The sequence below is a fragment of the Anabas testudineus genome, chromosome 16 (genome assembly GCF_900324465.2).
Source record: "Anabas testudineus chromosome 16, fAnaTes1.2, whole genome shotgun sequence".
In the NCBI taxonomy this organism is placed as follows: domain Eukaryota; kingdom Metazoa; phylum Chordata; class Actinopteri; order Anabantiformes; family Anabantidae; genus Anabas; species Anabas testudineus.
Window position 1 is genome coordinate 3,313,605 of NC_046625.1, and position 26,631 is coordinate 3,340,235.

Consider the following 26,631-nt stretch of genomic DNA (forward strand, 5'->3'; position numbering starts at 1 on the left):
TCATGTTAAAAAGGTTTATTTCAACAACGGTCTGAGTCGCGTTTGTTTATTTAACTCTGTTCAAAATCCCAAAAAAGTACAAAAAAACAAAAAAAAAAAAACAAAAAAACAAGTACATCAAAGGATTAGAAATCACATCAATGAAAACCAAGACACATTGTGTTGCTTCTTTTAAATCAATCCAAGCAATTTTTTTCCAATATTTATACATACTCACTGGATTAGTCAGACAAACATCAAAACCTCTCAGTAGCTTTATCTTATCTTTTTTTTTTTTACAGTGACATTTTACGTATGTTTTAAATTTCTGTATGATTCTTTCTTTTTACAAAATACACCAATGCAGGCAGGGGAAGGTGTGTGTACACATTTAAGCATGTTTATGTTTTCATCTTTTCACTGTATGTGTGTGTGTGTGTGTGTGTGTGTGCAGGTAAGAGAGATAGAGGAGAGAAGAGTGACAGCAACAAGGGCGAAGGGGCAGCGAAACAGGGGAGTGAGTGGATGTAAAGGGGGCAGTTGCAAGGCGGCGGCAGGGAGAGGCTGGTGGGGTGGGGTAACTCTCAGCTGGGGCAGTGGAGGCAGTGGTGGAGGTGTACGTTTTTGCAGCGGCTTGTGCCGCTTGTTGGCAGTGTTGCCGTGTCGGAGACGGTTGCAGACTGGGATGGTTAGCTGGTACGTAGTCAGGCTGGTTGGTTGGTTGGTTGACCGGTTAGGTGCACTCGGCAGCGGATGGATGTAGGGCGGGGAGGGGTTTGGGGGCTTCCATTGCCGGCGCACCTTGACGTTTTCTGTGTCGTGTTGTCAGGTTGCTGGGGTTGATTTGCTTTTTTGATTTTACATCATGTTGTTCTGCAGTGAGTTTACCTCCGAGGAGTTCTCCTCACCCAGGACCTTGTGGTTCTCATGTTTGGGTGTCAGAGAGTTGTGGATGTTGAGGGAGTCATCCTCCTTGGGAGGGGCCTTTACCGGGTCCTCCAGCTTGTTCTGGGAATTAGGATCATCCTACCCAGGGAGAGGTGGATGTGGAGGGAAGGAGGTTAGAAAATACAGTTAGAACCACGAGAACAGTTTCCACCTTCATGTTCAGTAGCTACTGTGTTTTACAGCCTCCGTAGCACAATCGACCAAACTGGAGGAACTGGTTTCCTGAAAACACGGTTTGTTGCTACTTCGCTAAAGCCAGTAACAAATAAAATCACTTATTCCGAAGAATTATAATCAGTGAATCACGTAAAGTAAGATGAATTTGTGCTTCTCTTGTGCTTTGTTTGAATCTCATGCACTGCAGCATGTTGCTTTAAACGATCAGACCAGTGTGACCACCTGAAGGCTTCAGCTCAGAAGTCTTTATTTAGCATTTTTCCAGGCCTTGAATGAATATTTAGTATATGATTCCAGGTAGCTGTTGCCTTCCATTCATTTCAGCTTAGTGTAAAAATCAATAAGCTTCCTCTTGCCTGAGTTATGGAACCCCTGTTCCCGTGAAGATAAAGTTCAAATAGATTTTTGTCAAACGTTACGGTCCATTTTGCTGCATGGTAATTAAAGTGAGTTTAAAATTATTCAAATTGTGCATAAATAACTGGAAATTAATGGATATGTGCAGCAGCATTATTTGATGGTGTGAAATATATTTAATTAGTAGGAAACATATATGCAAATAACACTGGTACGATCCTTTAAATGCTGCCAGAATGCAGCTAAATCAAGTGTAAAAATAATAATAATAATAATAATCAAGCTTGTAGCTGTTGTATTGATGCTTCATGAAAAAAAGGATCAGTAGCAGATTTTGCACTGGCTTGAAGTCTCCACTGTTTGACAGTCATCATGCTTTGTTAGCATGTTGTGCTTGGCTGTGGCGACAGTGAGGTGAACTGCATGAGCGATACCCTCCCCTCCTTCAGGCAACCCAGGAAGAGCATGCACGTCTACATGCAACACAAGAACACACACCAAGTAATCGCTCATGTAGAATACCCCATGGCCTCCTGCTTCACCTCCTTCTTCCATTTTACTTTCCCAAAACAGAACAAAAACCAAAGGAAACTGTGCACCCTGCCCGATTATCTCTGGGTACCACCATCATACATACCCAAGCAGTCGCTGGGGGGAAAAAGACACAGCGTTCTTTGGAGGTTTAAATTTCATTAGTCAGAATTTAATTAGGGTCAAAGGGGGAAATTGATTGCAGAGTCCATTTTAACGCTGTTTTTCCAGCCTCTTATACCCATTAATATTGCATGGCATCATCGACCCTGCTGTGCTGAGGTATCCCGGGGAATCCATCTCCACAGGCACATACACACTCATACATACACACAAGCTAAGCATGGTGAGATAGACAATTTCATTCAAACACGCAGGCTCGCAGATTCAGACATGCGTTCAGACTCACTGTTTGTGTTTGAATTCAATGGCACTTTTTTGAAAGGAAGAGCAGTGAGAGCATTTACCCGGCGGCAGTTGGCCTAGATAGTAACTTCAGGCAGGACGTGTGGATACGTCACTTCCATGGTTACGGGATAGGAGCCCTCTGTCCTCCCGTCAGCGTGAAACTGGAAAATGTTTTTTGTTTGTTGGATTTAATTGTTGTTGTGCATAGGTGGAGGGGGGTGGGCAGGCACAGAGTCACGAGGACTTTAGAGTGGGTGTCATTTTGGGGGTGTTGGAACAGAGATAAACAGGGTTCTGATGATGGTGATGATCATGATGATGGAGGCACACGGACAGTTCCTAATGCTCTTCTGTGTCTTAGTGGTCTGCTAAAGATGTATTGTTTGAATTGGAAAGTCTCCAACACTATGGAATAGATTTGTCAAGAGGCGTCTTACAGATATTCTTGGTCCACAGAGGATGAATCCTGATGACTTTGAGGATTTACCGACTTATCTCTAGTCCCACCATGAGGTTGACTTTTGAATTCTAATAATTCATTAGAATCACTAAACTGTACATTTATTAGCTGCTGGTGTTAGAACACCAGTGTTAGCAATAGGCTCTTTTCTGTTTCTGTTTCTGTTTGTAGTCACACATCTGATCTTTTGCACTTATGCATTATCTGGATCATAATTTCTCTTCACCTCTTTCCCTTTAGCTAATTAAGTGTCTTTTTTCACTGTGTAAGGTTTTTAGCACTTCAGATTAAAATATTTGTATTGGTATGTGCATGTGTGTGTGAGTGCATAATAATCTGTTTGTACCTGCTTCATGATGATGAATGCATCCATGCACATGCAGTAATTTATTTTTATGTATTCATTTATAAATATTTGTTTGACTGCTTCTTTTTTCTCTGTGTATGTCCCAGTATTAGGAGTGTGTTTGTGTCGGGTTTGAATGGATTCTGTGTGTGTTTCTGACGTAAGAAGCCAAGGTCATAAAACTGCAGTGCTTTAAAGGAACCAAAAGGCTGCGTGACTGGCACACAATGGAACCGTATGATCACGAACTGGGGCTTGCAGTTAATACAGAGTCAGTTTATCTCCAGACAATAACTCATCATAACTAATATGAGTAGTAGTACTACTAAAGATATTATATTATATTTATATAATATATATCAAACAGTTCTCATGTATCCCAAAAGTTTAAAATTGACTTCACATTTTAATAAAACCTTTGCATTTTCTTCTATTACTGAGATTTTTCCAAACAAAGTTTTGTCCTTGGAAAAACTGAACTAGGTGGTTAACATGAATAGTAATAGAAAAAGTGCTAATAACATTTAAAAAACACTTTCACTTGGAATTTAGTTGTTCTAAATGGCTCTCTCATTTGAATCTATCAAACTAAGTGGACAATTTATAATTTTTCATATCAACACCTGAACTACATGTCTGCAGTGTCTGGACTTCAGGGTCAATCCGGTCCTGATTGGTCAGTCTGAGAGCCCATCCAGTCGATGGAAATAAAATCCTCTTAAAAATTAGAGCCAGTTCTGCCTGGTCAATTCATTTTCTGTGTTAAATTTATTTAGCATTGACAAAAAAAACCAATTCCATTTCACCGTTTGTTGCTGTGTGGAGGAAACTGTGTGGCTGGATGAATTATAGAGGGAAGATTAAGGACAAGCAGGTTCAATCTACCACTGAATGAAACACAAAAGGTTCTATTAGTGCAGGGAAACATAAGTGCTTTGTGTTATATGTTGGGTTTTGTTGTGTGTCTGTGTTCGTGTGTGGCTCTCTGTAAAGAACAATTTAGTTTTCCATCAAAAGTGTCTGTTTTTGTGTGGTGGAGGTGGAACCTGAGCTGTCAGGACGTATGACAAGGTCCTCACAAAGACACCAGTTTCCTACAACAGGACTGATGCAGTTTTGATGTCTGTTTATAATTGGTTTAACCATTTTTGGACTTTACCTTCAGGTTCTGCAACTTTAATGTCTGTGATTTCACAGTTTTAGCTCACATGTAGTGCTGTGTCCCTTTTGGGTGATGTGCTGTATTACAAGATGTGTCCAAAGGATGCTTGTTTATTCACCAATCCCAAATTCTGTGTCAGGATTATCTGTATTGGATTGTTACTTCTATTTTACAAGAAAATTATCCAACTTATTTGGTAAAAGAAGGAACTGTAAAACGTTCCAGGCAAATAACTGACTGATTCATCAGGTTCAGCAGAAATACACAGCAGTACAGAAAACACCAATGATGGAAATAATTAATTAGAAATAGACATTTTTGGCAGTATAGTCACGTTTGAAGAGGATAGAGAGTGGACAGAAGGAACAATTACACAGGAAATTATACTCTGGAACCTACTGTATGTTTTAATGTGTTGACTACATGAGAGCATTTAGTGGATATGTTTTCATCTGTGTACAAACGTTAAACCAATACATGTTGAGATGTAGTTTTATGGTGTCTTTTTCAGAAAATATAATCGATAGTGGTATTGCATCCTTACGAACATCAACTTGGAGCCCAACCTCTTTCTATTTAGCAAACTGTGAACAAATATGATTTTATGAGGGAGATTTAAATTAATTTCTTCTAACAGAAGACGTTAGATGTTAATCTATTGTTTTGCGGCGGTTACAGTATATGTTTTGTTGTGGTGAATAGGGGTAAAGCTCGGATTGATCCACTGACACTTGAGAAAGGGTGATTGACAGGGCCACAGTAACAATGAGAGAGCTTGTTTGGGAAGGTGAGAGAAAAGGGGGCGAAACTATCTAACATTTGGGATTTGGTCTTACCTCACAGTCGGACTCCTCTTTGGTCTTACATTCCCAGGTGTATCTGCTCATGGTTTTCTGAGGGGAGGTGGATGGGGCAAAGGGTTATACTCCTCAAAACCATACAAGTCATTCTCAGAGACAGACACAGATAGAGAAAGATGGAGGATGAAGAGAGACTGATCGAAATTCGACAGAAAGAGAGAAGATCAAAGTGAGCAGAGGCAGAGCAGAGACGATACAGAGAGATTAAGAAGCAAGAAAGATGGAGAGAGAAGAAGGAAACGGACAGATACAATAGACAGAGAGAGATTGGGTGTTGGAGACAGAGACCTATAGTGGTAGAAGGAGACTTCCTGCCAGACGTCAACTGATATTCCCAGCTGGCTACAGTATCTCTGAGGTAGACTCTGTTCAAACTCTCTGCTGCTGCTGCATGGACGTTATTCTGTCTACCACACTTACACAGGTTTGGATATTTCTGGTGAGGTTCTGACCACAGACACTGAGCTGTTAGTGTGGATGGAAGTTGGGGTTATTTGCTGTATTAGTGTGTTTTGGATGTATTTGGGGAAACCAGTTGGTATGGTTGGTATGGTTTTTAGTTTTGCCAAGATGTGTTTTGTATATGGTTGGAAAATGTTAGACAAATAAAGTTGGTTTGAGCAGTGGATGGAAATATTTCTGTTGTTTGTTTTAGTCTAAATGAATGCACAGAAGTCCAGACCATACAGGAAATCCAAAGGGTTGGATTTTGATACTGATTTACTGAATTTGAATCCAGTGTCCAATCTATGTACCAAATCTTACTGAATTTGTATTTAGGTGTATCTTCACCCAACCCTATTTATCACTGAAAGGTGCCTTGTGGAGTCTTTTTGTACATTTAGCTTTACGGCCATCAACTGATAATCAGCGTGACAGCATGATATACTGTACGGTGTCATCACCCTCAAACTTTCTATGTGCAGGATCGCATAATAAAAGGAGCCACTGCTTCATAGCATCGAAAAACAAAAATAAAAAACTCCACAGGGGACATTTAAGTGTGTTAAAACAAACCACGTGAAGCTGGTGGAGGAGCAGGGACTTTAAGGGGTGTGATGTGTGGATGAAGTTGAGTTAAGAGGTTTTAAAGATGTTGTTAAGTGATGATGAATGTTTGTTTTTTTTACTGTGGTTTTTGGATTTGTTGACAGGGCAGTGAAAATGTTGCCTGTGGTTTAAGTACAGGAAAAGAAACTGACACTGCTGATTTAGCATGAAAACAAATAAAAAATGATAAAGGATTTTATAGTTACTATGACTTTGAAGGTGAACAAAACTACTGATAGAGTTGTTAGAGGGTGGTACCACATCTTTAAAATAAATTTAAATGAAAACAAATTCTACCTTGGTCGTAGAACTAAAACTACCCATGCTGCCACAACATTCGCGCTACTGAAGCAACTACTTCGCTTCTCATGCTTCTGTTAGTGAGGCACCTGTGGGATCTCTGCTGCCACCTGCAGACAGCAGTGATGCGTTGCATCTCAGATGTTTATCCTGATAACCTCGGACCATTTCTCACAAATGTCCCTTGATGTTTGCTTACCTGTTTTCTCCCCAGAAAACCAGAATAAACCATTTTTGAGCGATCATAACAGTTCCTCCCACTCCCCCACCCATTTTCAGGATAAACAAGTAAAGCAGACATTCTGTTAAAATTGATATACACATAGCAAAGCAAAGCTGCGAAGGCTAACATGGCCACTGGGCGGCATATGTTAGCGACAGAGCAGGCATGCCATGACATACCGATGCAAGAAGGTGACCAGAGATAGAGTAGAAAGAGACGGGATGGGGGGGGGGTCGCAGCAAAGGATTTGTGGGCGTTTTCTCTTATAAGAGTCAGGTTAACGTCGGGGCAGATCCATAAATGTTTAGCCTGCATGTTTTCAGGGAAGATTTAACCTCTAACCTAAGTGTGTTAGTGTCCTGATTTACTCACTGAGCTGATTTATGCTGCATCTGCTCTTTGTCCGCATGCAAATTACTGTTTCATAGACACTGTCCTGCCAAAATAAGTTAGTGTGTTGTTGAGATGCTGGACTGCATTTTGTCATTGTGTGTGTCTGTGTGTGTGTGTGTGTGTGTCCGTTTGTCTTGCTGTCACCTTCAAAAACAGAATCAATAAGAAATAAAACAAGAAACTAAATCAATAAACACAGTAAAACTATGAGACTTGACATTCATTGTGTTGCCATGGCAACTTGCTCCAATGACTCAGCCTTAAGTACTTATTTCTATAAACCATAATAGTACAGTGTACTTCACCTTCTTCCAATAGTGCTGTATGTAATGATATGTATGTTTCCTCCACTGGTGAATATGGTGCATGCACTGTCAATTCTTATTCAAAAAAATCTTTATTAACTCATAATTAGAGTTAAATGAATTCATTTCTTAGAGTTTACTTCACTTGTTAAATGAAGTTGTTAAGATACAAAACTAATTAGCATATTAGTAGACTTCCCAGCATGTATTTGTCAAGTTAATGCTCTTATAATATTGTTCTTTTTACAATAGTCATGATGGAAACTTGCTATGTGTCTTTAATACACTCAGATCATGGTTATTATTTTCACACCAGTATAAAATATGTGAACCATGATAGAGGGTGGTGTTGAATTCATTCCCTACCCCAGTACACTTATAACTTTTTAAAGCACTTGGTGCAGTTTAATTTATTATGTACTCATTTTGGTACAGAACCAGAAGCTAGTATATGTTAGATGCAGTACTATGGTTGTCTTACTCAATTTAAAGAGTTAGTTTTTTAAAGAAGGTGTATAAGACAACAAAACTGGGAGTGTTTCAACATTATTATTCGTTGGTTGATCATTTTCCCATCCCATTCATGTAAATGTACCCATATATAAAAAAGGGTGTGTGTTCACCTCTGCATGTGTTGACTGTTGAGTTTGTGCACATCTTGATTGCGTCAAGTTTTAAATTTTCAATTGTAGCAAATACAATTTTTCAGAATATTTTCCCATCCTTCTAAGTTACTGCTGAATATCAGCGAGCAGCTCTTTTGTTTTTCTTCAGATGCAGGTAATAATAGAGGCAAAACCTTCTAGTACTTTACAAGGAAGAAGCAAACATGAGCTGATTGCAAGCTGTAGATAAGGTGCATTCACTTTTAAATAAAATGTTTAGCACTGATGTAAAGTAGAAAACAGGCAAAATCCCCTTTAAGATCCTTCAAATAAAACCACAGTAGTTGTTTAAATAAATACTGACTATACTTATGGGTATGTTAAAAAGATTCTAGGAGTTTCTAAGCTTTTGTAGTTTATAATATATATGAACCTATGATGCTCAGACATCTTGAGAAAACTCCTGCCATCCTTTCTTGCACTTTAACCCAGACCATCCCCGTCTTTTATTGTTTTACATCTCAGAGTATCGCAAAATACTCATGCCCATGCATTAGGGGGGGACTCAGGGGGCCTGGGAAGGGTTTGGTGGGAGGGAGGTGCAGAAAAAGGGGTGAGAGAGAGGCGAGAACCACGTTACCTGACAGATAATGTTATCATAGTAAGCCAATGCACGGGCATGAGGGACGTTAGGAGGGGTGTCGCACAGTTTCCTTACATTTGGGTGGGAGCCCTCAGCGATGGTGGACAGCGAGAAATTATCATTGTGCTGCTCCGATGAAGGCCGGTACTTACTGCTGGTTGTCAGATGGAGGGGGGGAGAGAAGAGGATATGGAGAAAAAGGTGAGAGGAGGAAGTAGAAGGAGCAAAAGGTTTGAGCCAAAGGAGGAAAGGGAAGAGGAGGAGATGAGTTGGAAAAGAAGACGTGGAGGAAAAGAATTTAGAGTGGAACAAGGGGTCAAAGGTCAAAGTGAAAGTTAAAAGAGACACATCAGGAACACAGGGAAGATGGAGAGAGAGAGAGAGAGAGTGAAATGATGGAATTAAAGAGATACGTTATTAAAAACAGGGTTAAGGAAGTTAGGAAGAGGTGGGAGAAGAAGGAATAATGAAGTGTTAGAAAGAGACAGGGACAGAATCACACAATGATCCACAAGGTGAGAGCAGATTTAAAAAGGAGGAGGGCCAAGAATACAACAGGAGAAAAGAGACGGTGGGAGGGACAAAGAGGCAAAGAAAAAGACACGTTTAGGAAAAGATTACAGGAAGAGATTGTCAGAGAAAAAGGAAGGAGAGAAAAAAGCAGCATTAGTTCGAAAGTTTCTGACTTCTGTTTGTGAACTGGCAAACAGAAAAAAACACTACAGCAAATATTTTTACTGAATCTGTGATGCAACAAACTGAGAACAAAACATTTAATTCTTAATCATCACAATGTGGGTGTGTCAGGACTACCAGGAAGACGAGAAGAGACGTTCTTTACCTCTACTCAGCTGATTACGTTTGGATCCTGTCATATCTACTGTACAGTATACGACTTTTGATCAGGGACACCAGATGCAGAGAGAGTTCTGTCACAGTGCACGAAGCTGCTCACCATCACACGTGTGAGTCTGGGCACACAGTTTCTCTGCACTAGTTGCTTTTTGGTTGTATCTGCTCTATTCAGTAGCTACTTAACATGACCCTTATAAATAAATAGAGTAAGAACACAATAAGGAGTTGTAACTTATCCACTTGGATGAGATATTCAAACATGAGAAGCTGCACTACTTTTTATTTCTGAACTCTTCTGCTCATCACAGTGATGCACAGGGGACACGTGGATGATTTCAGCCTCTGGTTTGTGTCATTCCCCATCAAATATGATCAACGGGATAGTCTGCTGAAAACGTGGTGTACTACTTTTAAACAGATGCAGATAAACACAGACGCTCCTTTCATCTCATCAAGGAAGCAGCAAACGTTGGGAGTTCCCTTCTGCGCCAGTCAGACTGAACTTCTTTGAGCTTCGTCCTCTTTCTTCTCAACGGGGAGAGATGTTTGTCTCGGCTAGTGAATGAAATAATAACTTTGACAAGCGCGTCACAGATTTGTCTCTTTGCTTTCTCACATGTGAAACTCCGTCTTTTGCCCCTCGTCAGTCAAACCATACAAACCTCTGGGATTTAATATACCAAATGTCTTGTTGTGTTTCTCCTTCTCATCTCTTCACTCCCTCGTCATATCCATAGTTAAAGAGGCTGTGATCAACTTCTACTCTCCATGAGCGCGTTTCCATATTTATATTTCATGAACACTGTGACAGGACAATCAAATAAAGACGAGACAGTTGAATCTACGGTAATAACCCGTCTAACTGGACAACAGCTTTGGATCACTTACTCTTACTCCACCAAACTAATCTGATACCTCGTGAACTGTACCATAGAGATGCTGTTTCCCGTGAGCTAAGATGACTGGAAGCTGATGGCTTTATAATTAATTTCCCCTTCCTCTAAGTGACAAACTGTACACACAAACGACTGCAGAAGCATTTTTTCTCCTGTAGGAATTTAAATCTTACCTACATTTACATAACAGACAAAACCAAAACGAAATAGATGAGACTCTGAAATGTTGTATAATAACCCTGCATCCATCTTCTCCCCCTGCTTCAGTCGCTCTTTCTTTTATTTCTCCATCTTTGATGAGAATTTTGGGTCTGATCTCAATTGCAGCAGAGAAACTGCAATTACCCGGAGCAGATGGGGAAGCGTGGGAGTATCATGTATTCATAAACCTCGTCACGGTTGTGAGGACGCTCTTTGACATCATTAACTGTCTCTGTCTCTAAGTTCTGACCTTAACTCCAAGTTAAAACCCTCAAACAGAACTTTAAAGTGTCGTCTGATTCGTCCACACAGACCTGCACAGACTCCTCTGCATGTGTCATGCTGAGTGTTGTCCTAAGCCCCCCCCCCGCCTTTCTTATTCCTCGTTCTCACTACTTCACTTTCTCCCTGCAACAGTTTCCTCCCTCGCTCCCCCTTCCTCCCCCGTGTCATCCTGCCCTCCTTTTTACTCCTCTTATGTGTCGCCCTCCTCCTTCTCTTCTCTCCGACCACTTGGTGAGGTTGTGTTGCCTCATTGACACACACACACACACACACACACACACACACACACACACCCCTCAGGTCGCACAGCTGTATGTAGGTCAACCCCGCCTCCCCCTGTTCTCCCTCCCTCTCCTCTCTCTTGCTCAGACTGCCCTACTTTCAGCTGGATCCACGGTACCAATGACATCATCCTCTTCTGCTCTTTTTAAATTCTGCTAGCTGGGATCGGCTGCACCGTTTCTTCTCCTCGCCATCATCGTCTTCATCACCATGACTAGCATGAAAACTGACCGTCTATAAATAGAAGCGGTGGTGAGCATTTGGTCCTTCGGTCCACATTTGCATCCGCAGAGCTCGATCACCGGGCTACTGCTCATCCACAGCGGCTCTGTTGCTAGGGAGATCGCTGCTAAAACACTGGCACTAGCACCGAAACGCCGCCCTCCCCCCTCCACCCTTCAATCTGTCTGTCACTCTTGTTCTCTCCTTCAGTTTCTATTAAATTCACTGTCCTCTCTAATGCAGCGTGCTGACTTGATGATTTAAGATATCTGTTAGTATCAGGATTCGATGCTTCAGTGTTTCATGTCATTATCATGTGAACTCTGAACCCTCTCCATTAAGACAAACTAACAAATGGTCATAATTATCTTTTAAAATGAGATCATCTGATTTTCCTTGAACCTGCAGGTCCCCTCCCAGTTGGGGTGGACACGGTGCCATAAATACATCAGATATATAGTAACAGGACCATTTCATTTTTTATCCACATAGCTCCATGTGAACATTTCTTGGTTCTTCCCTGAATCCTTATTTGCAAACCCGTCTTTTGTTCCTCTCTCATCAGTCTCGTCATCTCTTTTCCACCAACTGCGCTCCATCAGCTCCCCCCCACCTCCTCTTCCTCCTTCTTCCTCATCTCATCCAACATTCCTTCATTGTTTTCCTCACTCGCTCTCTATAAACCGCTTCCTATTTTAGCAGCACTAGCCATCCACCCCCCACCTCCATCAGACTGTCCTCGTCTCTCTTTTTTTTTCTTTGCCACCCATCCCCCATCTCCATCTTCCACTGTCTCAGATCCTCCTCATCCTCCCCAACCTCCTCTACCACTGGCTCCTTAAAATAATAATAATGGCATACTTTATTGATCCACTTGGGGAAATTGTTGTTAAATGATTGGATTTAAATAATATTCAAAGAAAATGGATAAAAACCTATAAATAAGCTTTAGCATCCATCGCTTTAACCTTTCTATGTCGTTCTGAGTTCTTAAAAATAAGTTCATATATTCGGGGAACAAAAGCTTCCACAGCCTCATCGTTCTCTGCTCTTGTGATGGACAAGCGTTAACGTCTCCTGTCTTTCGTCCTTTATGTTTCCCACTAATCTTGAGCATCCTCTTCTTACAGTACGTGTCTCACGCTGCTGTCCGAGCTGACATTTTACAAAAGGTGTGCAAGCTTCTCCTGGTCAGTGATTTCAATCCTGTCACCAACATCTTTGGCATTAGCACCCTGCTTCTCTTACCACTAAACACATATTTAAATAGGTAATCGAGACCCTAATTAAATTAATTATACATTTCAAACAGAAATACAGTCGATCGGTGATTCCCAACCTTTGGATCCAAGGTAAATGTTAGGATGTCACAAGATAATTACAATTATGAGAAAGAAAAATATATGTTTCTGTACCAGTGGAGCTCAAAAGGACACGCATGACTAAAATAATCAAACATTAAATTGTTAGTTTCACTATTTGGTTGCAAAACCTGGAAAGTCTGGAACCCACAGACATCACTAGATGCTGGGTTTCTTCCCTGGTGATGCTCTGCCAGGTCTATGAACAGAAATAGCAGTAATTACATGATGCATCAAATAGTTTGGACTAAACCCTTGAACTGAAGCTGACAGCCTACACTTTAAGCACATCTTGATTGTTACATTGGAAATCCACTGGGGCGGCACACAGAGTTCAAATTATGAAATCTCGCATGTGGACTGAATTTCAGTGAGGGTCTAAAGTTGTTGATTTCGAAGCTCTGCTTAATGCACCAAACATCTTTTTCCCTTCTGTCCTCTAGGCTGTCTCTGAATTTCACCCTGAAACAATGCAGGGCACCAGTTTGGACCAGAGACATTGTCAGCCTCAGACTCATCCAGTCTTTAACTCTAATGGGAGTAATGTACCACAGCGAGTGTCTCCTGAGAAAAGTGAGGATGCCTCAAGGGAAAGTGCCCAAGTTTTGTTTGACTGATGTGTTAAACAAATGAATCAATTCAATCATTGAAATTCTCTGTGTGACTTCTATCACAATCTTACATCTTTTTGTTTCCTTTATTCTGTTTATTACTGAAAATAAATCTGGCAAATCTGGACCAGACGTCTAGGACTAATTTTTTTTCTTCATTAACTGAAGTGAATAATTTTTCCAATAAGGGGTAGAAGGACACTCTTACTTGGCTCAGGTGTTTGGTGGAGCCTCACCTGCGCTTACGCAGCTTCTTGTTCTCCGTCTTGAGCACGTGGAGCTTCTTGGCGAAGCAGACGATGATCATGAAGAGCAGCAGCACCACCAGAGCCGAGGCGCCCACAGCCAGACACATCACCTGGAACTCAGTCACCACCGACTCGCAGCGACCACCTTTGTGCCAGATGTAATCCTGGACATTACATCTGAGAGGCAGAGAAAAGGGAAATAAAGAGCAGAGAAAGGAAGGAAGGTGGAAGAAGAAGTAGATAAGAAAAGTGGGTTTGCATCATGCATGTTTTTAATTCTTCACTTCACTTTCAGGATCTCTTCCCTCTTGCTGATTACCTTCAACCACATACAGCATCTGACCATAAAACCTGTCAGGATGCAAAGTCCATTGTTCATTGCTTTGTTATTAAGCATAATATCATCAACTTGTGTGTCTTAAAACTGAAAATGAAAAAGAAAGAAAGAGCCTGGGGTGATTTTCCACCTATAAACACACTCACTGTCACACACAGACTCACATGTGGACTCTATCAAACATGCACAAACACTTGTAAAAGGCAGTTGGGCTTAAAGATCTAACTTAGTTCATACGGACATCCATATGTGGATGTATATATGGGCACATTAGTAGACAGACAAGCACAAAAACACACAAACAGCTGCCATTTTGGTCGCAGACTGCCTTCATAGCTATTTGACAGGCTATGCTGACCGCCTGGGGACATAAACAACAGAGGCAGATGGCTTTGTCTACAGACTGCTTGGCATGTAAAATGGTAAATCTTTTTCACCACTTAATGAGACTATAACAGTGCTGAGTGATGCTGGCACATGGTCACATGTGGAAGAATGTGACCACAGGACCTGATTTAATTCAAACTAGTCCAGTTGAGATTTATTTATGGTTTTAATTGTACAGTGGAAGTAAGCTGTTTATAATAAATTCAATGTGTGTGTGTGTGATAAAAACCCGTGACACAGGAGGGCGATTGGTGAACGTTGGTCCGTCTGTGAGCATCTGCCGCCCTAGTTTTTGTTGTGGTTGTCATTGGCACTAGTCAGACCCCTATCGGTGAATATTCAGTAAATTCAGTATTTTAAATCAGTGCAAGTTCAAGTGACACTTTGTGGCTCAATGACGGTGACGTGAGACGATGCAGCAGTCCCTCTGTGTCACTGCTAGTTCTTCAATGTCAGCTTGATGTGTCTCTGCTCTAAAAGGAATAGTTTGACATTATGAACATTTAGTTCAGTAGTACTGAAAACAACTGCACGCACATGCTAATAAGGACGAGAGAGTATAGAGTGAATGGAGGTGTTGAGGTGTACGGCCAGCTACTCTCTCTACATGCTAAGCAGGCTCCTTTCACCGACTGACTTCCTGTATCCTTCCTGAATCGCTGATGCTTTCAAACGCTGGCAAAGACCCAGGAGTCATTTTGAGTGTAGGTGAGAAAGAGAGAGAGCGACAAAGCCCAATACCACATTTTGAAGGAAGCCTCGATGCACTCAGCCTCCAAGCGTTTCTGCCTTCATACAAAGACGAGGTTTATGTAAGTCACAGTTGGATGGGGTGGGGTGGGGGGGTGCAAAGAGAAAGACAGACAGGGAGATGCATAACGGAGGAAAGTGAGTGAGTGAGGATGTGCTGGTCATCATGGCAACCCATCTGAGTGGCAAATGCAGCAGATGCGCTGCTGAAACGTCGTTCCATCACATACACACATTCTTCCAGAGGGACGCTGTCGAATTTCAGCCATTTTCTTTCTTTCTTCCAACTGTTTCTTCACCGCTGCTGCTTGACTTCTTGAAAATCTCTTTTCTTGTTCACTGGCTCTTTAACTCTCCATCTTTCCTCCCTCCTGTCAGCCTCCCTCCTCCTCCCTCCCCTCTTGCACTTTGCCAAGCGCCTCCAGCTGAATCACATCTCATGCTTTCAGTTTGTGCAACAGATTTTTTTTTTTTTTCTGACATTAGGCCAAGGTGCATATTCAGGTCCAGTAATAATTGTAAAGGAATGCAAAACAATTTGGTAAACAAGATCCAACAATGAGCTGAACTGTATCGGTGCCACAGACCTCCACTGTTCCACAACGTGTCTACAACACAAACAGTCTACAGTCATGCTAGCAGGTCTGTGAGGCCGCACCTGACACTGTGACGCCTTGAGATATGAGCTAACATCAGCATGCTGATAGTGACAGCACTAATGTGATGCAGGTGTAATGTTTGCTTGTAACTTTTGCTACTGAGGCACAGCTGAGACTCATGGAAAAGTCATTAAGTTCTGCAGCTTTTGAACAAATTCATCTGTTGACTTGATGTTGGCACTAAATGACAGTCAACATGATTCATCTACTGAGGACCACAAATGTTGGAGATTCAATGGACCAAAGCGGTGGATCATAACTGGATTTAAATGTTTTTAATAAATTGTTTGTTTACTCATATGCAAAAGATACACATGGATGATGATGTGATAAATACTGTAATACACTGTATAGTAAGTAAGTATCACCCAGAATTATTGTAATTGTTGTGGAAATAAATGATTAAAGTAACTGTGGATGAAAGAAAATGATGATGCCAATAAAAGTGGAAAAGTACAACAAATGGTGGCTGTGAAGTAATAAAAGCCTGACACAGGTGTCCTCTGTTAAAATAAGTACAATTCACATGAAATCAAACATGAGCTAGGATTCTTTTCTCACTCCACAGCTGTAGCTCCAGTTGACATAGTTTTTTTTCCCACCAGATTATTTGTTGTTAAGAAGATTTTCTACCATCTGTTTGTATTTTCAAAAATCTTCCCATAATAATACATTTTAGGAGCAGATCTTTGCCTTCTCCCTGTTCCTGGACATAACCGTGCTGATGCAAAGCTGTGGAACCAAATGTGGATGAATCTGCAGCTGAAAAAGTCCCCAACAAACACACAGTTTACTCCTGTTCAGTTACGTTTGCTAAAAACTATTCTGCTCAAACTATTACTTAGGGTTTTTATTCTAAAGATTTAAATTTACAAACATGAACCTGCGAGTCGCACGTGAGGTTAGAAAGTAATAAGTTAGTGTTGGTTGTGTTATTTTCATGGGATACGTCGACCAGAAATTAGTCTAATCCATTAAGGATTTTGGAACAAAGTTTAACAAGCTGACACAAGAGGAAACAGTTCTTGGCTCAGTTTCAGAAACAATTTGATTGAATTTCTTCCACCAGAAGTCTCACGTCCAGAACAGCTGCACAGATCAGAAATCAAACAGCAAATGATGATGATTGCTCATCAGGGACAAAAATACTGTTAAACATCGTTTTAACAATAAAAGCGTGAAGCTGTATCATCCAGTGTCACTCCGTCGTACTCCTTCCCCCTATAAAACCTCCCACGAGTCCCAAAAGTTTTCCCATTGTGTCCACGGCAAAGTTTTTTCCTCTCCAACTCGTCATTATCTCCATCGCCACGGCTCACAGCAGCCACATTTAAAGAGCAGTCATAGCCCGGCAGGAACACAGAAGAATTAACATCAGGGCGACCCGAAGCCACGTTACAAAGAGCTAACAAATCTCCCCCAATATTTACCTGATTAGTCTGGTCTGCTGGGACAAGAGAGGGAGAAGCAGACATGCAGACACAGAGAGAGAGTCTTTCATTTAACTTGCACAGGGTGACAATGGTGCAGATGGAGCTGTGGCTTTCTAATAAGACCCCCTGCTGGTTTTGATGAGGAGTAATGGAGGGTGAAAAGGGAAGAGACGTGGGGGCTACTGAGAAGAAGGTCAGAGGAGGAGAGGGGAAAGTGCAAGGCCAATGTGAGACAGATGGGACAGACGGCGTAGGTCTAAAATCCAGCACAGAGCAGGAGCGTCTAGGTGATTTTGGAAAGTGAAAATCCTGATTTTAGCTCAAAGCCAAAGAGTCAATGTCTGTCTGAGAGAGAAAATCCACCTGACACGTGAGTAAATAAGTAAGTAGCTTGTTGACCAAGCATTGTCCTTATTACTAAGATTTTTGGAAAATAGTTTAACAAGCTAACACAAGAGGAAGTAGTTCTTAGCAGAACGGTACAAATAATTTTTAGGATGGGATTTCCTTGTTCAAAAGTCAGGTTGAGTAGCTGGATGGATGGAAATCCATCAGGATTGTAGGAGACCAGATCACCTGTGATAGAGACGTGAGCCATGAGCAACACGTCTAAAACAGAAGCTGGAGGACATTTAAAGAACTTACAGGTCTGTTGAAAGTCGTGTTCTTGTCACTGTTTTCTAGCTTTTGTAATATTTAGTGCAATTGTATAAGGAGAGGGTAATCCGTAATAACAAGGGCAGAGGAAGAACAATCAAACAGACAGCTGGACCTGAAGGACCTGGATCTGGGCTGACAGGAGAGGGCACTGCAGAGAGTTTGCTGAATATTTTAGCATAAATCCAACTCTTGCCTCAAAACAAAACTATTTTTACTGAAATCTTCCTTACGCAATAACTGAGGAAACTTTGGAGAGTGAGGCTAAAGGAACAACTGCATCAGATCTCCAGCACCCGAACAGAGGTGGATCTGATGACATCAGGCGAGCGGGGTGTAGTTACTTTACAACTTTTACTCTCGTCTCCTTTTTCTTTGTTGACAAAAAGCAAACTTTTTCATTGTGTTGAGGGCTTTGGGAGACGAAGGCCAACACAGGTCAGGCTGAGGCCGGGAGTAAAGACTGGATTTGATTTTGAAATGCCGGCAGAGTTTTCTCTCGTCTCGTCGACTTTATGGCAAATTTAACGACGGACGACAGAGGATAAAAGTTTATAGTTTTTGGTTTTTAACAAGAAAAAGATGCATGACTCAGAATGACATAGAGTTTGTGTTAGTCAGCGATAGAACAGATAATTGTACACATTACATGAAATAAATGATGTAGTTTACAATTCACTTTTATCAGAAACAACAGCAGAGTTCAGAGTTTCAGAAGTTGTATTCTCTGGGGTTATTAGTTTCTTATTTGTCTGTCAGATTAACTGTAATGTAATTTTAAAAATGAGTTTACCAGATACCAAATATTAAAGGACTCAGACTGCAGCGTCCATAGTTAACCACATTTGTTCCATACCTCTCATACTCCTGTGCTGCTTTAATTGTATATTTGGGAGAATAAACAACATTTCTCCATTGTGGTGAACTATAAACTTTTATTCTATGTTATTTTTCAATTATACTTTGGACATTCACTGCAGACACTGTAGACGCTGGACTGCAGCGTGTGATATTACACACTTCTTTTCGTGTTGATTTGTATACAGGGTGTGCAGCTGTGTGATTATGAATGTTTCTCATTCTCAGGTTTGTCTTGTAGAAGACATTTCAATGTTAACATGAGCTACCTGATTAAATTTAAATTTAAAACCTTAGAAATGTGACATTTCTTTCTCTTTCTGGCTGCTGTGGTTGGAGGTGAGGAGATTTCACTGAAAAGTTAAATTTCTCTGTGAACAAAGCAGCAAATTCCTGATCTTCAAGTTGTCTAGTTCCAAGTTTTAGTTGTTTCTATAAATAGTTATGCATTTCCTATATTTTTATGTCACTGTGATTGTCTTTTCTCTGTGTACTATGGATTGTGAGTACACATGACACATGTTCATCAAGCAGGAGACAAGCTTTGAAAAATAAAACAGATTATAATGACAGAAGCTCTGTTCTGCAAAATGCTCCCAATGTCCAAGAGTTTTAGCCATCCAGCAGCTGAGTTTAAACTAAATCTTAAATAAATATAAATGCAGGCCGCCTCCATCTGAAACACACATGTAATATTATTTTAGGTCAGATGCTTTTTGTCTTTCATCAGCGCCCTTCTAGTTTTCCCCAAGGCATCTCTGCACCACATTAAAACAAACCAGCTTAAATAAAAGATCACTACATCTGCTTCCATTATGCAGATGGAACCATCATGACCTTATTAGTGGCCACAGTTAAGGGAACACGGCTCCATTCGATCAGCCAGTAATACTAAATATCTCTATTTGAAAACTGAAACGCTGATGACATAATTGGTACTTGCAGACATTTTGATGGGTGAAGTTTTCCGGGGTTCAAGTCAGGACAAACCTAAAATTTCATGGGTGTGATGTTGCCTGTGCCTGTGTGGAGGGTAAATACTAAGCTACATGCTAATTCATATAAAGAGGAGCTGGTTAACATTGCACATGATTTATCCAACATGGATTTGCAGATAGGAGTGGAATCAAAACCTATTTAAATAAACCCCAGATTCCCTGGAGAGCATTCACATCACAATAAACAGCCAACCAATTACTGCTATACAGATGCTCATTTCCCCCTAATGAGTTCTGACACATGGATTCATTTGGAAATCGCTAAAATAATGGAAAAAGTACAATTTGAAAGCTGTGTCACATGAGCTGCTTTCAGACAGGCACTGGCACCCTGCACATATCTAAATGTTACTGAATATGAGCTGAATATGAGAACACAAATGTCCAAATGTCTCTATCTGCTTTCCACTCAATACAACCGGTCAAGGCAGATGGTCGCCTTGATGCATTACTGTGCACAGAACTGAATTTCATCAATTATAAGAAAGCGGTGTTTCTGGATCACTAATTGCTTCGCTGAGAGTTCAGCTCGTCCAGTGAGAACACTTACAACTATGGAGAGAGCGAAACTCTGTATTATCATCACTGTAATAAATATCAGTGATGTTTATCCATGGATAAATGTCGTCCGTATCAAACTCCACTGCTGCATAATGACATATCTGTTGCAGATTATGCCTTCTCTACTCCTCTTTCAAAATAAGAGCATAAAACATTTGAAAGAATTTGAACCAGACGAAAACACAAAGACGGTGCCAGGGAGAGCTGATACATTGTGAACTGGCTCAGTCCAGCGTGTTAGCTCTGCCTGCATAAAACAAATCAATAAAATCCTGATGACTCTGTCTTTGTTTGCATGCGTGTGCACATTTAAGTCAAACTACTCTGCATTGTGACAAATTACAACTTTTAAAAAACAAATGAGTGCATGTGTATGTAGTTGACAATTGAATGCGTCAGATACCTTGGGCAATAACACGCTGCGTGTGTGCATGTGTGTGTGTGTGTGTTTGTCCCAGCATTCCCAGCAATCGTAAATCTCCTGTGTGTTTGACCTCTGGCCTGATTCCACAACACCACGCTCTTTGACTTGGAAGTGATCCCTAATACACCCATAATCCTGAGTGTGTGTGTGTGTGTGTGTGTGTGGGAGGTTTGACTGTGTTTCCATGATGTGATCATGAAATCTAAAATGGATACAAACTGCTGTTGGTGCTCAAAGATTCCCTTAATTACATCAAGCTACAGGACACACACACACCATTAGACTCAACCTGGCTCGCCTCAGTCGTTTCCATTCTGGCAAGCGTTACAAGGCTCTGACTCATTCTCTACACTCAGTTTCTCCTCTGCCTCCTTTCACTCTTTTGTTTGCTTCTTCTATCTCTCCTGCATTTCCAGTTGATTTCCTGCTTTTTGCCTCCATCGCTCTCACAGTCTGTTTCACTTCTGTTTTATTTCCCCCTTGTACTGTCCCTTCCAGCGTGTTCTTCTTTCTCTCATAAACAGAATATAAACATCCTCTCTGTCATGCTTTCTTTTTGTTTCCCAGACACACACCCTTGTTCCTCTCCTCCTTAGATTTTCTTATTCTTGTCCCCAAATATGGTCCTGAGTGCTGCAGCTCTAGAAGAGCAAGCGATTTACGACACTAACGCTGTCAGATCCCATAAGTCAGGGGCAGGAGAGCCAGCGCCGGAGATGCCGCAGATAGCTTCAAAGAAGAAGAGATCGCATTGTACTTTGTTACGACTGAGTTAAAATCTCGATAAATAAACGGAGCCGAAAAGGTGTGTTTCATCTGACTGGGCCACAGCAGAGTCGCATGCTGCAGATTAACTAGCAACAGCATGTGTGACAGCTCTGACTGATTTGAAAACGTCCGAGGATCTTCCCTTTTGTTTCTTGTTTCCTCCAGATTCTCTTCTTTTTGCTATATGTACATTTAGATTCAGCCTGAGCACAGCTTGGAGAACCAAAGAACACCTCTTCATGGATACTCACACATACACACACAAAGGTGGAGGACGAAATACAATATATTAGAAATATTTACATGAAGCAACAAAAGCTGCAGTATTATTACTTTTAGTCCATTATGTGGGTTTAACTACAGAAACACCCACATCTAGTAAAATCCATGCTGCATTTGCATTTTCCTAAAAAAAAAGGATGGTAACTAGAATCTAGAGAGCGAAGGTGATAAAATAATGAAAAGACATTTTTAGGAAAGGTTCACGTCCAGTGACACTTAAGACACAAGTTAACCGTGTCTTAATAGTCCTCAGAACACAGATGAGGTTATACAGGTGTTTGTCTCAGGCTGTGTGTCCTTTTAAACAATTAACAGTACATTACATTACATTAATTTTACAGTATGTGCTTTGCATATGTGTATAAAAAGTAAACCCAGCTGGTCGGCACCAATCAGTATTCTAATTGTTTGTGATTTTCATTATGATGCAAATTTCTCATGTGGATTTATTCATATTATTTTATTTATTTAGTAAAATGTCTATTGTTAATCTTCATGTCAATGTTAGCGTGTACTAAAAAACAGTGGCCTTACGGTGGTTACATTCAGAAAGGTAAACTTCCCAGCAGGTGTGTAATGTATTTCTGTCTGTAGGAATGAGATACGACAGGTTGGTGAGAGGTGAATAAACAGTACTTCAAAGGGTCGTGTGTTTTACTGCAGAGAGCTAAAGGTCCCAACATTCATCCTGATGTAATTGAATTGTCCTGATGTGTGAAGCAGCTTCAGTTCAGCACAGACACACACACACACACACACACACACAAAGTGAGCTTCACGTGTGCTCTCATTCTCAGTCACATGTGAAACGGGACACACATCATGCCTACTCAAACACACATACAGAGGAACATATTGGTCCTCATCTGTGCCAGCGCTCCAGTGACCCACATTGAACTTTTGCCCAGCAGTCAAATGCCTCTCAGTATCTCCCAGTTCTCATCTGACTCACTCTCAGGAGGTTCATCACTGTTACTATCTGCTGACTGAGGCCCGATATCTGCCCTAAATATGTTTCTCAACATCGTTGTGTGAGCATCACTGCACTTCTCTTTTTAGTGGTAAAAGTACTGATTATTACACAGTAAATAAAAAATCTACAACTATTCAACAATAACTACACACAGAGGAAAAATTTAGCACTTGACCAACGGCCAAGACTAGTGGATAAAGGAAACGGAAAAGGTCAAAACTCTAGTGACCAGTACTTTACCTGGATGAAATATGGGATCCAGTCCATAATGTATCTTCTATCTTTCAAGGTTTTATTATTTCTTTCTTTCATGAAATGCTATCGCACCGATAAGCAGATGTGGGAGCACACATGAGGCTTTTATGATGAATCGAGACGCAATAAAAAACACATACGCACATATTGTCCACATACACGGAACCTTTCATTCTTTGACAAACTGGTAATAAACAGTAATTTAGTAGAAACACATTACATTTTGTTACCTGCTCTATTTAACCTCTTAGAACAACGTCTACTTTTTTGTGCTGTAAAATCATTTTTGTTGCAGAGTAATTCAAACAGAACATCAAATCATTAGATATCTCTGCAATTATCTTACTTGTTTATGCTAATTACACGTCTTTATCTCATAGTTGGCTGGGTGAGTCATTCTAATATTTTCCCATCAGCTCCAGTCAGGAGACTGATCGCAACTGTGCATAAATTTGCATGTAAATCTGTGCAGCTGTTCGTTAATTGGACGTCTCTCCTCACTGATTGGTTGGTATATTTCGTTATTATGGGGAGGTACATGTAAAATCTCTGACATTTGGAAATGGGAAGCCTATGTTTATATGAGTGATCACACAGATTCACAAAATAAGCCTCAGATCTGATGCTGCAGCCATTTCCCCTCAACCAAGGCTACTGTGGGTGTTTAAATTGTTTTCTAAGCCTCTCGTGTGATGGATTTCCTCCTGAATGAATTTTGACCACCACTACAAAATGGTGGCTGTAAAAACAATTCTCTGGGATTGACGCCTAAACCTGATGTTTCCATCATTTTTTACACTCTTCATCTCACTGTAAAACTTAAAAATTTAATCTTCTATCATATTATCTTCTATTTATCCAGTTACCCACCCAGAGTAGAAGAACCTCTGTTCAGGATAGAAAGGTTTGGTCTGGTCACACAACTATCTGACATTTAAAATCTTGTGGCAAAATCAATCAACAGTAAAGCTTTCGGACAAAGCCCACACCACCCTTCCCCCATCCTCCACCATTTTAATCCTGAACCCATGCTTGCGCTCGTGCAGCGGTTCTCATCCACAGATCTGTTGACTTTCAGATGCGTGGACAGACGACTCACGCTGAGCTGAAACAACTCTGTGGCTTACACCATATTATCATAAATGATTCTCTTAATCCTTTTGACTTTTGACCTCCACCTAGATTCGTCACCATGGCAACCCATTGGATCGACTATTGAGAAAAGTCTTTATTACAGTTTGTGGCAGAAGCCTGTACCCTATAGGCAGGTCATACAGTAACGGGGGTAGTAGAGTTTATACAGGTAATATCAACATCTAGATCATCGTGTGTATTTGAGTAAATGTTTGTTTTTGCAGTTTCTGTGTTTTTTGGTGTTTTTGCTCATATTATAATGTTTGTGCACAGTTTGCATGACTCCAGCTCTCACAGAGGAAAACCACATTTCAGCTGGAGCAATATCTCCACATAAAAGTCTCTTGTTAAAAATAACAATAATAGGCTGTTTTGTGTTGTGCACAAGTTTTTCCTCAAGTTCCTGAGCAGAGAGCAGCAAATTAAATCTGAATGTGTCACAAAGCGTGTGTCAGCTTTATATAGGTGTGTGTGACTACTCTGTAGAGCCAGAACAATATATTTCCACTTGATTATACATGTAAATGAGCAAACAAGTGAAGTGTTTCACAGATGCATTACTTTGGTTGTTTATCGTTTTGTACAATGTGCAGTATTATTCAACAAGAATCGCTGTTTTCCCCATTGTTTTTTATAATTAACCTCTTGAACCTTTGACTGTTGCTCAGTTTTCACTGCCTTTTATTTACTCAGTTATAGTATTGTTAGTACAGTAATTGCCGTATTTTGTTATTTTTACCGTGAACACTGTGACACGTTAGCTGAGAAATGTTACACAGTGTGAATTTGAAGTGCCCTTTTCAACCCTTCTTCTGTTTTACAGTGACGTGTACTGTATGACAAAATTAGCTTCCTTTGAGACATCTTGGTCTGTATAGTAGTGGAGGGTGATGAAATGGTGGATGGTGTGTGGTGTTGTGTTGTTTCTCACCTGCAGAAAACTCCCATGCCCTCCAGCAGGTAACACTGTCCACCGTTGAAGCAGTAGTTGGGCAGCATGTCACAAGGCGAGCGGCAACTTCCGTTAACCATCTGGTAGCCTACAAGGCACCCGCCCATCCCATTTGACCCATTCACCGGTCCGGCTGCTGCGGGAGGGATGTTTGGACGTCCTGGGATGAAGGAGCCAGACCCCGGGACCCGTGGCCTGGAGCGAGCCGGTGACCCAGCAGACAGCCGAAGGTCTTCGTCGCTATCGTAGGCGTCAGTCGTGGTGCTGTAGGTGTACTCATCAGCAGTAGGGGACACGCCCTCCTCATAGGGCGTGAGGTAGTCGTAGTTGTCTGGCATCGCCCAGGAGGTCGGGTCACCACCCTGCAGCTCATGGGCCAGTGAGGAAGGAGAAGGCGGGGCTAGGTCCAGGTTGCGTCCACGAGAGGAGGGGTCAAAGAAGTCCACATGGAGGACGTCAGGGTTAGAGGGGTTGGTGGCAATGGAGGGTGGAGCTGTGGTGGTGACGAGGTCATCAAGGTCAACCATGGCTGTGTCCTTGGAGTGGATCCAAGGTGGGTCAGTGTGTGGCAGACGGTCCTCCTCCTCTTCCTCCTCAGCCTCGACTTCGGCAGCTTCATCTCTGCGTGGATTACTGGGCAGTAGGTGCTCCGTCTCAGCTGAATCGGGGCTGAGCTGAGGCGTGGTCAGCACGGTGACTTCCTCCACTGCCGGAGCCACCGTTTCACCAAACATACCGCTGCTTTGCTCCTCCTCTTCGCCAGCGCGGGGGATTCGGCCGGCCCTCGGGGTCACAGCGTGGATTGTGTCAGGACTAGCCGAGCTGCTTATCCCAGTTACTGCGACAGTGACCTCGTTGACCTTGGCAGGTCCCTCCTCCTCGCTAAGCAGGGAGGTAACATTGGCCGTGCTGTCCGACTCAGTGACGTTGGTTCCCACAACATTTCCTGAAAACACACAAAAAATATGAATTTGTACAAATTTATAAAGTTTGATTTGTTCATTTAAGGGTGCTCTGACTTTTATTTATGCTTCTATTTGATTACAAATAAAAGACTCTGACTCTAGAGTAGAGAGAGGTATCTATGTATACAAAGAAGACGTAAACAGTCATTATTATGGGGATAGAACTCTTGGTGTGACTAAAATCTATTTAGCGCTGCACTCGTCAACCTGAATATTAGCAAATATTAGCTGAGACGAACAGGAAACAAATGCAACATCTGCTGGTGTCTGTATCCAGACTTTAAATACATACAATCACCAACTGAATCCCTTCACTCTTTACAAAGACATTTTCACAATGACCTCACGAAGTAAAGTCGTTTGCGTTGTGGACAAAGCGGGTTCAGGGAGTCGGATGGGTGAAACTAATTAAAACGAGACGTGATTGGCTGTATACTTATCCACTGGTCAATTACTTCATCTGGCTCGTCGTGCAAAAATCTGCTTTACTGCTGCTCCCCTCTTGGATTAAAGCAATAATTCACTAATGT

General features: G+C 41.3%; 1 protein-coding gene across 7 annotated transcripts in view; it reads right to left on the reverse strand.

Moving 5' to 3' along the window:
- cspg5a (chondroitin sulfate proteoglycan 5a) overlaps positions 1-26,631 on the reverse strand; it is a 39,042-nt gene continuing 12,411 nt past the window's right edge. The window contains exons 2-6 of one of the 7 annotated variants that reach the window (XM_026373258.1): positions 25,116-26,082; positions 13,697-13,885; positions 8,745-8,898; positions 5,205-5,261; positions 1-1,005 (exon numbers count right to left, since the gene is read on the reverse strand). In XM_026373258.1, the coding sequence (XP_026229043.1) occupies positions 838-1,005; positions 5,205-5,261; positions 8,745-8,898; positions 13,697-13,885; positions 25,116-26,082 (1,535 nt within the window). In that variant the 3' untranslated portion in view covers positions 1-837. Of the gene's footprint in view, positions 1,006-5,204; positions 5,262-8,744; positions 8,902-13,696; positions 13,886-25,115; positions 26,083-26,631 lie in introns of all 7 variants that reach the window. The other 6 variants (XM_026373261.1, XM_026373257.1, XM_026373264.1 and 3 more) reach the window with 6 other exon arrangements.